Genomic DNA, 12,833 nt, shown 5'->3' with positions numbered 1-12,833 from the left:
CTATCTGGGCCTGAACAGTCTCGACGAGCAGGCTGTTCAGGAGCTGGAAGGTATGTTTTCATGTAGTGAAGTTAAGGAAGTGATTAAGAATTTTAACGGGGACAAAACTCCGGGGCCGGATGGTTTTTCTTTAAAATTTTTTAAGAAAGGGTGGAGTTTTCTTAAAGATGATTTAATGTCTATCATGCTCCAATTCCATGTTAATGCTTCGTTCCCAAGTGGTTTCAACTCGTCTTTTATTGTGCTTATTCCAAAATCCAATTGTCCCAAGATGATCGAACACATGAGACCCATTAGCCTCATTAACGCTCCATACAAAATAATCTCAAAAACTATTGCTAATCGTCTCAAGAAGGTGGTGGGGAAAGTTGTGAGTATCAATCAAAACGGTTTTGTACCTTCTCGTTTGTTAGTGGATGGTGTAATGCTAGTTAATGAGATTTTTCACTTAGTAAAGAGAAGGAAGAAAGGGGTCGTTTTTTTAAAGATTGATTTTGCTAAAGCATACGATTGTGTCTCTCATTCATTTTTTATGGAAGTTATGAGACGCATGGGTTTTGGGTCAAAATTCATAAGGTGGATAAAAGCTTGTATCTCTAATGTTAAGTTTTCGGTGTTGCTCAACGGGTCTCCATCCAAGGAAGGTGAAATGATGCGGGGTTTAAGGCAAGGTGATCCGCTTTCCCCTTTTCTCTTTATATTGGTCACGGAAGTGTTAAGCAAATTGTTGTCAAATGCTCTTCAAAGTGGAGGTTTGAGAGGTGTGGTCATAGAAGATAATGTTAGTGTCAATCACTCCCAATACGCGGATGACACTATTATTTTTGCTCATCTTTCTTTAGAAGAAATGATTAGTATTCGGAGAATATTTGACATGTTTCATGCAATGTCCTGGTTGAAAATGAATCCTTCAAAAACTATTTTATATGGGGTTAATATTAGTAGCCATGAGTTGGAACAATTTGCAAGTGTTTTCGAGTGTAAAATTGGCTCCTTCCCATTTAACTATCTCGGGGTCCCGATTGGTGCGAAATTAAGAAGAGAAAGTTCATGGGCTCCTATTATTAACAAATTTAAAAAGAAGCTTTCGGGGTGGAAAAATAGAGGACTTTCGTCGGGTGGAAGGCTTATTATGGTAAATGCGGTTTTATCAAGTCTTCCGACACATTATATGTCTTTATTTAAAGCTCCAAAAAGTGTGGATAATAAATTAGAAAGGATGAGGCGTAATTTCTTTTGGAATGGGGATGTGGGTGTGAAGAAGTTAGCGTTGGTTAGATGGAGCAAGGCTTGCCTTCCAAAAGAATGTGGAGGGCTTGGCATCATCCCGTTGAGGTTGAAAAATCTTACTCTTTTAGCTAAAATGGTGGGTTAAACTTAATTCTCCTCACCATGAAGTTTGGAAATCTTGTTTGAGCAAAGCTTTCGGGAATAATCCTCCGGGCAATTTACTTTCGGATTTATCGTGCGTGGATAGGAGGAAGCTTTCGAGTATTTGGCGTGATATTGTAAAACTTCAATATACGGACGAGATTTATAAAATTCTCAACCCACAAAGTTGGTGTTGGAGTATTGGAAAAGGGTCTCGTGTTTCATTTTGGGAAGATATTTGGGTGGGTGTTTCTAAGTTAAAAGATCAATTTCCGGGTTTATATCTTAAAAGTTTTAAAAATGAGGCTCGTCTCGCAAACATGGTCTTTTTTAATGATCAAGGAAATATGGAGTGGGACTTCGGGTTGTCAAGTTCTTTAGATGAGTATGATGAAAGACAAGTTGTTACGCTTAAACATCTCATTAGACATGTGTCCTTAGATTTAGACAAAGAGGATACAATTTTGTGGGTGCATTCGGTTGATAAAGTTTATTCGGTTGCGGAAGGGGTACGTGTTATGTTGGAATCTAATCTAGATAAGGAGTTTGATTGGGTTAAAATCGTTTGGAATAAATTAGTGCCTTCTAAGATTGCTATATTCCATTGGCTAGCAATACAAGGAGGCGTTCCGGTGAAAGAAGTTTTGAGTTTTCTTCATTTCCTTCGTGATGGTTCGAATGATAAGTGTGGATGGTGTACGTCGGAGGTGGAATCGATCGATCATCTTCTTTTGCATTGTCCGTGGTCTCATAATGTGTGGTCTGCTTTATTTGCTTGGTGGAATGTTGTTTGGGTGATGCCTTCTTCCATTATTGATTTCTTTATTGAGTGTTTTCATGGTTTAGGAGTTAATGCTAAAAAAACATGGAGGTTGATTGGTCCGGTTTCCTTTTGGTTAATTTGGCTTGCTAGAAACGATTTTCTCTTTAATGGCTCTTATCAAAGTTGGAGATGCGTCGTGGAACATGTTAAGATTAAAGTGTTCCAATGGTTGGTTAATGCGGGTAAAGTAGAGAGTCATCAAATGTATGTGTGATAATCTCATCCTTGGTGTTTGTTTTGAGCTTCTGTCATAGGGGATAGTTCAAGTTGAAGGTGCATTGTTTTTGCTTCTGACTAAAGATAGTTGATTATGTAATTGTTATTTGACTACAAGATTTTTAGTGGTTAGTGCTTTGGATATATTAGTTTGATAAGGTGAATATGGGTTTGTCCATATGACGTTTGTTATGGGTTATGGGTTAGTAAACCCTTGCTCTTGTAATCCTTATTTTCACTCTTTGTGAAAAATTTTATATATATTCTGTTTTTTTCCAAAAAAATAATAATAATAATCCAATATCATTATGTTTAGGCGTTTGTTTTTAAACTTTTTATTCTATCCGTTATACTTGTTAATTTTCGGATACATTATATGTAATTCTTACATTATTTTGAGAAAAGAAAACAATAATAATCTATTAACATATGTTTGTCACCTAACTATGTCAAGATTTAATAAATAAGATATTTAAATATTTTTAAATTAATGACTATAAAATATGGAGGCGTTAAACAAAATATTATATTATATTGAGCATCATTTCCTAATGGGAGATGATTCTCACACACACTTTTTTGATCCTCACACACCAATTTAAAGAAATGAAGTATTATTAGAAGAGTAAAAGGTTAAAATAGGTGTGTGAGGATCAAAAAATGGTGTGTTAGAATCATCCCTCTTTCCTAATTAAATCGGTTTGCTACTTTTTATATTTGATAAAGTAGTACATCATCATTAATGACGAGGTAAACTTTTTTTTAGATATCTTCATTAAATCAATGAAGAATATCAAAACTAACAATAATGACAGAGATTAGCTCGATCAAGAGTTCAAGATTACAACTACAAAGTAACAGAAAAAGCTTATAAGAAAAGTATGAAAGGGTTTTGCTCTCAAACATAAGATTGAAGTTTATGGCAAAAACCTAACAAAGTAGCCCATGAGAAGTTCTTTAACAGGATATTGCGGACAATAACCGAACGCCAAGTGAATTTTTCATTGAAAATGATGTCGATACTTGCAATCCAACTAGCCCAAATGGAGGCGGATCCTATCATCTTCCAAAACTTGAGGCTTTAATTCCCATGATGTAGAACCAACCGAACGAATAGTCTTCAATCGACCTTGGGAACACCCAACGAATATTCCACCAACAAAATAAGTCCGACCAAATGCTAAGAGGCCATTCACACAACATTCAGTTTCCTCCATGCTTTCTTTTTAACGTTAGTGCTTTGATCAACCTTTTTACCCTTATCAACAACCTCTTTTTTGAACATTTTTCATTTTCTAGAACCTCTTCTTCATCACATTCTCTTTGACACACAACTTGTAATCTGTCTTTCTCATTTTTTTTTTATTTAAATACAAGATGCCTTCTAGTTTCCACCTCATGCATTATCACTAACTCTTTAACTTCATCTTTGGTACCAAACTCTTGCCCAAACATTTTCATCATCTTTCTATTGCAATCTTGCTTCATTAATGTTTTTCTTTCTTATCTTTTCATCAACATATACACCCTAATAATCACTGTCAAACTCATCATTGCTCAACTCTTCAACAATGACAATTGATTTATCACTTGAGTCAAACTTCTGGAACTGTTTGACTAGCATTACCCATGAACTCAACATCCGTATCTATAGAAAAGTGAAAATCAGACATGTCTATATTAACATATTCAAAATTAGTATCTTCATCAACTATGAAATCCTCATCACTATAATCTCCAATAACACCATCAATTGTTTTATGTTTATCTTTTAGCTGACCTTTAGTTTCATCAACAACAACTGGAATCTTTGATGCTAAGTCATCCAAATAACTACCTGACTTGGTGCAACAACACTAGGAATCTGAGTTGCTAAATCATCCAGACAACTTAATTGACTTGATCCAACTACATCTTTCTCATATTCAATAAACATGCTTATCTCCTTATGAGTAACACATAACTTCGTAATACATTCACATCTTCATCATTAGCAAAATTATGTAATCCATTATCCATATCTGATTCATGCAACAAAAAGTTGATATATCAACCTCTTAGACAAATCATATCCTAACCACTCACATCAAATTCAAAATTATCAACACCATTATATATAACTTACCTTACCGTTCAAATACTTTATGTTTGGTGGTTTACTCAAAACACCACCATGATGTAACTTTAAAGTGAACTTTTATAGACATTCAACTGCATCAAAAAATATAATATAAAAAAACTTATTAACATCGCAGATTTTCAATCACAAATATGTTAACTACTAGAAACATCCGACATGTCTAACAATATATATGGATTAACACATGAAAAGAATAAACATACCATATAATTTCATTAGTTTTTTGAGCCCATAATCAGTTTTGATTGAATAGAATAAATCAATCGACATGTTTCTTGTGTTAGATCATGTTCTTTCTTTTTTTTTTTTGTTATGCAGTTTTGTTACAGCCGTATATGTTCACATAAGGGTTTAGTTTTTGACGAAATAGTGATATTGGAATCCATATTAACTGATTACTCTGTAGAATATATAACGTGTGTGGACTACTTCGCCCTCACGTGACAAGCATAGACATGAACTTAACTGGCTAAAAGATAACATGGGTTAGTGGTTGGGCCATCGGTGCTATACGCTGATAGTTCAGGGTCATCTAGGTCGAAAAAATAGATAACGGTTTAGCATGTTTTTTATTACAAATTTGTTGGGCCTTCCGTGCAATTTTGTCTTGTTTTCCAAAATTCATTACAACTACTCACTTTACGAGTAGCTGAAATCATTGCTAGCGAGCTGCCTGAAATCGAACCATAACCTCCACTATGGATGGAAGATGGGCCCTAAACCAACCATTACACACATGGGCGGATTTATGTGGGGACCAATGGATTTCCAAATTTCAGTGTAAAACATTTGGATTTTTCGACTTTGCTCCCGTTGGATTTTTTGTCCCAAAAGTTATATATTTTGCTCTAAAACCTTCAAATTTTTCCCACAAACCTTCAAATTTTACCTAAAAACTATCATTTTTTTTTTCTTTTTTCCCTCAAAACCTCCTTTTTTTTTTTTTTGTGACTCTGTGAAAATAAATCCTGCATCCGCCACCTAATTTACACCACCCCCATGATTCCATTTCTTCTCTGCTACAGACCGATCCAGGGGTTTGATTAAACCTTTGTAGCCGTTTATTTTCTGCCGTAGCCTTCTCTCATAAATCCCCTTTCTTTTTGACCTAAAATCAAATCAAAATCAATTTAATGAAGCAACGGTTTCTTTCCCATTTCTTCTTCACTGTTGCCCATCGAATTTCATGCTCAAACTGTCAAACTATTTCTAATATCCGGCGGTACTATCAATAGCAACGAGTCCAGGTAATTTAACTCCGTTTTAAAGTAATGTGCACAATAAATAGGGTTTGATAAATCCCCTGTCTCCATTTGTTCTGATGAAAATACGATTTTTAAATCATGTCTTTCATGTGTAGTGAGAGAAACAAGAGAATCATAAAGTTGGGATTTTTTTTCTTCAAATTCCTTTTTTGATTTATTTATTTTTTTGACAAAATTGTCAAATTGGTCCCTGTGTTATTCGATTTCCTTTTTTCATCCCTATCGAAATGTTCCTGCAATTTTCGTCCCTAAAGACATTTATCAATCCCAATTTCGTCCTTGTATTTAGTGAGGGATCCCCACAGTATGCCAAAGTTTCACAGGGAGTCCAAATCATTAACGAACGTTGAAAATTTCGCTAGTTACACAGTTGGTTCCTCATCTTAATGTCTATTATCGTTAATCGTTAGATTTGAACATGTGCCATCAGGATATCTGCATCATATTCTTCTTACCTTCTCTTTCTCTCCCTTTCTTCTAATTTCTCTTTGTATAAAAGTTTACAGCAACTTTGAATGCACCATTTCAAAAGTATTCACCAACCACCTACCATAAATCATCGACAACGTATTCTTCAAAATTGTACTCCGTAATACCTTGAATATAGCAATCTCAATGATACATCGATATCGATAAATATCATTATTTCTAAGGAAAAAATGACTAGAATTCATTTCATCCATTGCTAAAAGCCTAAAAGTAACAACTAATTAAATTAAAACAAATTCATGGCTAAAGTAACCACTAATCAAAATGAAACACTCATACATGTTACCAACCATAACGTATCGTTTATGTAATCAAGAAGGTTATGATACCGTCATCTTCTCAGTGATGTCATCATTGTCGTGGAGATTTTACTAAGCGAAACCCATGAACAAAACCCATAAGCGTTGTACAGATCTTGAATATCTAAGATTTATACAAAATTGAATCGTTGTTGTAAGAATCGAAAGGTACCACCGACGAATCGAAAGGTACCACCAACGAATCGAGAGCAATCACCAACGAATCACCATGATTTGATGCGCTTAAATCCAAATACATTACTATTTTTGGCTTTTTGGATTTTTGCCTTATCTCCTTTTATCCAACAACATCGGCATATTTATCACAGTATGCTGTTAAATCGAAAGGTAGTGATCCGGCAAAACATGTCAGTGGTGTCCCGACTGCGGCGCCGCCGAAATAATTCTCTTCCGATGAGGTAGTTAAAGTAAATGAGTTAGGAGTGGTTAGATTTGGGTTTAAACAGGCTTTGATTTAGGAGATTTAATGTATTAATGTATTTTGAAATTGTGAAGTAGAAATAAGATCTTATTGTTTGGTTGTTAGATTTGTTCCTCTTGTGAGATTTGGACTTTAGGGACATGGGGTGATGAATCTTAACAAAACTTTTAACGTTTGTTAATGATTAGGACTCTTCGTGAAATTTTGGCTTACTATGGGGATCCCTCATTAACACAGGGATGGAATTGAGACTTGAAAATGCTATTAGGGACTAAAATTGCAGAAACATTTTGAGAGGGATGATAAAAAAGAAAATCAAATAACACAGGGACTAATTTGGCAATTTAGTCTATTTTTTTTTTATAAAACTTTCAATTTCAGTTTCTTTCATTTCATGATCCTCAAGAGTTTGATCAAAAGTTAAGATTTTTCACCTTCTTATTAAATTTCACTTTCTGGGTCTAGTTTAATTTTTGATTTCATACAAAACCCAATTCATTCATGCATGTAATTGTTTCTAATTTGTGTGACTACTCCTACTATACTGAAATTTGACTACTTTATCATTTGATTATAAATTTACTTCGATTGTTAAAGCTAATATGTTAGTAAATAACTTCACAAATCATACTTGATAGATCTGAGATGTAAATCTAAATAATATGCTAAAATTATGTATATTCTTAAAACTTATGGTTTTTGTAATTTCTATGGTGGAATTAACGAGTCTTGTTACTCTATATAGATGTTTTCATCTTTTTTTGAGTTCTCCTGCTTGCTGCTGTTAATTAGGCTTGCATTATGTGACAATTTAGGACTTAATGGTTGAATCTTGAGAATTAGCTGACTTAATTCAGTAATTGGTTTGCCAGGTTGCAACTGAAAATGCTTCAAAATTTTATAAAACACAAACCTAACTAGAGGTTATCAGACATCAATCTAAACAACTATTAGTGGCTCTCTGTGAATTTAAGTAGTTTCGTTTACAGTTGACGGTAAGATTGGATGTATAATATACAATTGAACCCTAGTCATTAATCCAAAGCATTAAGCTTCTTGATGTAAAGAGACATTTTATTTTATTAGTAAAAATTAAAATACATAATCCTAGTTTTTGGTGAACTAGAAGGGTGAACATAGTAGTTATGATATCAGTTATAATTGAGCCTCTGAAATACTTAATAGATGCAATTTGTTTTTATGTCACACTCACTATTTCATACGCAAACTCGAATGCACTTCGTTAACATTAAACATGCGTTATTTGTATTTGGAACCATCAGTGGCAAAATGGGTGGGTCAGCCATATTGGGTATCCGGTTAAAACAGTTATAGGTGGGCTGGGTCCGCTTGTGTTGATCTGGAATAAAAAATGTTCAAACTTTAAATTCTCTGATAACTTTGTAAAATATATGTGATAAATGATTTCTTTAATAATGGTTAAAACATATATTTAGGAGGGTTTAGGGATTTAAATTAACTTTGATAACTTTTGGATACTTTGCCCGTGCGATACATTTCCCTTTTAGCTATTATTGTTCTATTTGATGATCCTATTATTGTTCTATTCGCAGTTGATGTGACTAAAAGTTGAACAGGCGTTTAAAATGAGAACGACATTATCAATGGCAATATATCAACATTGAAAACAACCATCTTGTTAATTTATACTAAAAAGCCATGAAACCGTCAAAAAAGAAGAAAGCAAAACAGTTGAAAAAAGCACATACCGAATCCCCAAATTCAGATACACCCGTCATCAAAGACCTGTTCTGGTTCTCTTGCATTGCTACGTTCTTTAAAATTCTTCTAATCCCATCTTATCGTAGCACCGATTTCGAGGTCCACCGTAATTGGCTAGCCCTCACCCACACCTTACCGTTATCGCAATGGTACTCAGATGAGACCAGCCCATGGACCCTTGATTACCCTCCTTTCTTTGCATATTTTGAGCGTTTTCTATCCCTTTTTGCTTCCCGTGTGGACCCCACCATCACACACCTCTACAATGGCCTAAATTACAACGCTTCTTCGGTCATTATCTTCCAGAGACTCAGCGTAATAGCCTCAGATACGGTTTTAATTTACTCGGTTTATCGATTAACTAAAAACATGGAGTTGAAAAAGAGACTCGTGATCTGGGTTTTGCTTGTTTGGTCACCCGGGTTGTTGATTGTTGATCATATGCATTTTCAGTACAATGGGTTTCTTTTAGGGATTCTGTTACTTTCTTTGTCGGCACTACAAAAAGGTGATGACTTGATCGGTGGGTTCGTTTTTGCCGTTTTGTTGTGTTTCAAGCATTTGTTTGCTGTGGCGGGGCCCGTTTATTTTGTGTATTTGTTACGGCATTATTGTCGTGGCGGGATTATTACGGGTTTCCGTAAGTTGGTCACAATGGGAGTGGTCGTTGTTGCGGTTTTCGTAGCTGCTTATGGACCATTTGCGTATCATGGACAGGTAATATGTCTTGTTCTTGTTATTCTAATGTTATTTGTTACTATATGTATTATCATTATCATTATGTATTATGTATTATGTATATTTATTTGCAGATACAACAGGTTCTGAAACGCATGTTTCCTTTCGGTAGGGGCCTTTGCCACGCTTATTGGGCACCAAATATCTGGGTGCTTTATATACTCTCAGATAAAATGTTTGCTTTTATGCTTACAAAATTCGGATTCCATATTCAAGCACCAACGGCTTCCTTTACGGGTGGGCTAGTAGGGGACTCGTCTCCTTTTGCTATACTACCTACGGTATAACTTACGGTTTAATACATGCTTGCGTATTTTCGTGTATAAAAAATCTGAAACTTTACAATAAATTGATTGTGGTATACAGATCACACCCTCGGTGACATTTGCGCTTGTCCTACTTGCTATATTTCCTTCTCTTATTAAGATTTGGAGGAATCCCGAGCCAAAAATGATTGTTAGATGGGTGGCGTATGCGTACACGTGTGGCTTTTTGTTTGGATGGCATGTGCACGAAAAAGCGTCACTTCACTTTTTGATTCCGCTTGCAGTTATTGCAGTGGAAAGTATTGAGGACGCACGTCATTACTTCATCTTATCTATAGGTATTCCTTTTTAACAAGGTTGTAGAACTCGCGACTCGGGATGTACTCGGTTGGCACTTTTATTGGGAGTACTCGACAACTCTGGAGTACTTGAGTGTTGACCAAGTTTGACTTTGACTAATTTTGACCTAGTTTTGACCAATTTTATGAGTAATCCTGCTTTTTAACCGAGTTTGACCGAGTAGTTGAAGTGAGTACTTGGACCGATCTTAAAACCGAGAACTTGACGAGTAGTCACCGAGTTTTACCGAGATCTACAACCCCATTTTTAACCTATTACCACCATTTTGTTTCGCACGTAGTTTAACTTAATTACGCATATTTTCTTGCAGTTTCCATCTACTCATTGTCCCCTCTTCTCTATGAAGCTCAAGAATACCCAATAAAAGTGGCGTTACTTGTTTTATACGCGGCTCTAATGTGGTTTGGCTTCTCTTCTTATTTTTTAAGTACTAGTGAATCAATCACAAGAAGAGATTCGGTCTCCCAAAAGGGTGGTTTTGTCTTTAAACGGGTAGAAAAGATGTATCTGGTTGGTTTTGTGGTTGTAGAGGTATGGGGTCAGTTTCTTCATCCTTCGATTCTTGGTTGTAGACTTCCATTTTTACCCCTCATGTTGGTCTCCTTTTATTGTGCATTAGGAATGATGTACTCTTGGATTTGGCAACTTAGATATATTATTAGGTCTTGTTGACGATTTTGTTAGGTGATTGTTTTTAATTAACACTTCAATGTAGAACTTTAAAATGTACTGTGTATGAGTGAGTCTTCATGCCAGTTGTGGTCTGCGGGGTAATATACAGGTTATTATGGTTTTACCGTGTCGTAAGATGTAGTTTCATTATTATGAACAAACTTGGTATACTATGATTTTTTTATGCCATGTCTACAGGTTATATGGTTACAATTAAATTAAGTTTCACAAGAAACATTCATACATAGTGGCAAAATAAATATTGTAATTGTGACCTTTAAACTTTTTGAGACGGGGGATATTTTCTTTATGAATATATACTTATTTAAACTCTCAAACTTTTTATTGGAGGGATCTAACTCGATAATGGACTTTTGGTTTACATTCTTGATGCATGTACTAAATACGAATTGTACTTGATCATGCATATTTTAACCGTGGGTTTTAATATGTCTGCTCAATACATAAAGAGGGGTTTAAGGATCTTAGAACGTGGCTCTCCGGTCCGGCTACCGTGAATAACCCTGGCCGACATGATGATGTCGGCGGGGTGGCCAAGTGATTAAGTCCACCTCCGATAACGGTCGTCGATCAAGAGGCCCCAAATAAGGTCGTAGGTACTAGCTTACAAAAGACTAACCTGTTAACCTTGAAAAGATGCTGAATGATGCTGTTTTACGTAATGTGTATCGTATGTGATGGTTACGTAATGTGCCGTGTCCGGTGAATGATGATTAGGGTTTGTATTTATAGGCAAACCCTAATTCTAGAACCGTCCCAGATCATGATAATCTCATCCATAACTGACTCCCCCGAATCACGGATATAATTATGAAAAAGATATTTACTTGACAGCTAAGCAACCGCTGTACCGAGAACAAAGGAATCAGATACAATCCGCATACCGCATAGCGCACACAAGCACACGCCTACGCACACTATTAAGCGCCCGCATGCATATGAGGTGCGCATGCGGGTTGCGGTATCATTATGTCCCTCCAGTTTGATGTTATATGACGCAAGACACATGACATCAAACTATTAAGCGGAAAAAACAAGAAAACGGCTAGCATTCAATGTTCCGCGTGCGTTTCGAGGTCATTTAATGACTGTCACTGTCGCAGAAGACCATTCGGCTGACAAGACATAAAGTGGCAGTTGGCAGGCGCGTGTCAGCCACGCTCTCATAGGTAACCATACCCATCTGACATCCTCACGCGCACTCAAAATGCTAACCGTTGATCGCTGAACACGTGTACAGCCACGATAAACCCATTCCAGCCCATGGCCCCAAATCGTCTCTATAAATAGCCCCAAATCACACACATTTCCATTTTTCTGCTCCAAGCTTCCTCAATACGCTGCTACATTCAATTCTGATCAAATCCTAAATACTCCGGCCACCGTCTAAAGGTTAGTGATTCTCCAACCATTCTATAGAAAATGACTAAGGCTAACGAAACCTATGTAGATAGTGTCAGATCGATTATAGAGCAGAAACATATTGACCACTTAGTTAAACAATACCCGCCGTTAGCGAAATACAATCCTGTGCCACCCTTGCCCAATCAGCGTGCTCACGAGCCACCGGAGAAAAAGGTGGCCATCTACGAACATGCGTTCAAGCATGGTAACTTTAGGGTTCCCCCATCCGACTTCTTCCTAGGCATATTAGATCACTTAAGAGTGGGATTAGGACAACTACACCCTTATGCCATAGGCAAAATAGTTCTGTTTGAAATGTGGTGCGCCGCACTCGATAGGGTTCCGTTGGTTAAAGTTTTCTGTCATCTATACCGCTTAGCCAATCACCACAAATCCTGGTTCACCTTCTTTGCCCGTCAAAATTTCACCAAAACCCCAAAGTCGAATGCGGGTAACTGGAAAGAAACTTTCTTTTTCATTGACCAAACTGTAGTTGGTACCGCTTTTCCGCAAACGCTTATATGGTGCGAGAAGGTGGAAAAGGATGTGAACAAAACCCCGGTCCTTGATGACGAGGAAACAAA

General features: G+C 36.3%; 2 protein-coding genes across 3 annotated transcripts; both read left to right on the top strand.

Moving 5' to 3' along the window:
* Positions 1–1,691: 1,691 nt before the first annotated feature.
* LOC139849464 (uncharacterized) lies at positions 1,692–2,408 on the top strand. The gene has a single exon (XM_071839122.1). The coding sequence runs from the start codon at positions 1,692–1,694 to the stop codon at positions 2,406–2,408; it is 717 nt and encodes a 238-aa protein (XP_071695223.1).
* Positions 2,409–5,657: 3,249 nt separating this feature from the next.
* LOC139847166 (dolichyl pyrophosphate Glc1Man9GlcNAc2 alpha-1,3-glucosyltransferase-like) lies at positions 5,658–10,946 on the top strand. Of its 2 annotated transcripts, XM_071836784.1 has the most exons (5): positions 5,658–5,797; positions 8,620–9,505; positions 9,601–9,807; positions 9,893–10,130; positions 10,463–10,946. In XM_071836784.1, exons 2-5 carry the CDS (start codon positions 8,726–8,728, stop codon positions 10,822–10,824), a joined length of 1,587 nt encoding a protein of 528 aa, XP_071692885.1. In that variant the 5' UTR covers positions 5,658–5,797; positions 8,620–8,725; the 3' UTR covers positions 10,825–10,946. The 2 variants fall into 2 exon arrangements, with proteins under 2 accessions (XP_071692885.1, XP_071692884.1); XM_071836783.1 differs by lacking the exon at positions 5,658–5,797 and having other exon boundaries at positions 7,559–9,505.
* Positions 10,947–12,833: the final 1,887 nt, after the last annotated feature.

This window comes from Rutidosis leptorrhynchoides, chromosome 5 (genome assembly GCF_046630445.1).
Source record: "Rutidosis leptorrhynchoides isolate AG116_Rl617_1_P2 chromosome 5, CSIRO_AGI_Rlap_v1, whole genome shotgun sequence".
Classification (NCBI taxonomy): Eukaryota; Viridiplantae; Streptophyta; class Magnoliopsida; order Asterales; family Asteraceae; genus Rutidosis; species Rutidosis leptorrhynchoides.
This window is presented reverse-complemented; position numbering and strand designations above follow the sequence as displayed.

Coding starts and splice junctions, on each gene's coding strand:
- LOC139847166 (XM_071836784.1), top strand. CDS start 8,726: ATGAAACCGTCAAAAAAGAAGAAAGCAAAACAGTTGAAAAAAGCACAT. Junction 9,506..9,600: donor CATTTGCGTATCATGGACAG/GTAATATGTCTT, acceptor ATTTATTTGCAG/ATACAACAGGTTCTGAAACG. Junction 9,808..9,892: donor CTTTTGCTATACTACCTACG/GTATAACTTACG, acceptor TGTGGTATACAG/ATCACACCCTCGGTGACATT.
- LOC139849464 (XM_071839122.1), top strand. CDS start 1,692: ATGGTCTTTTTTAATGATCAAGGAAATATGGAGTGGGACTTCGGGTTG.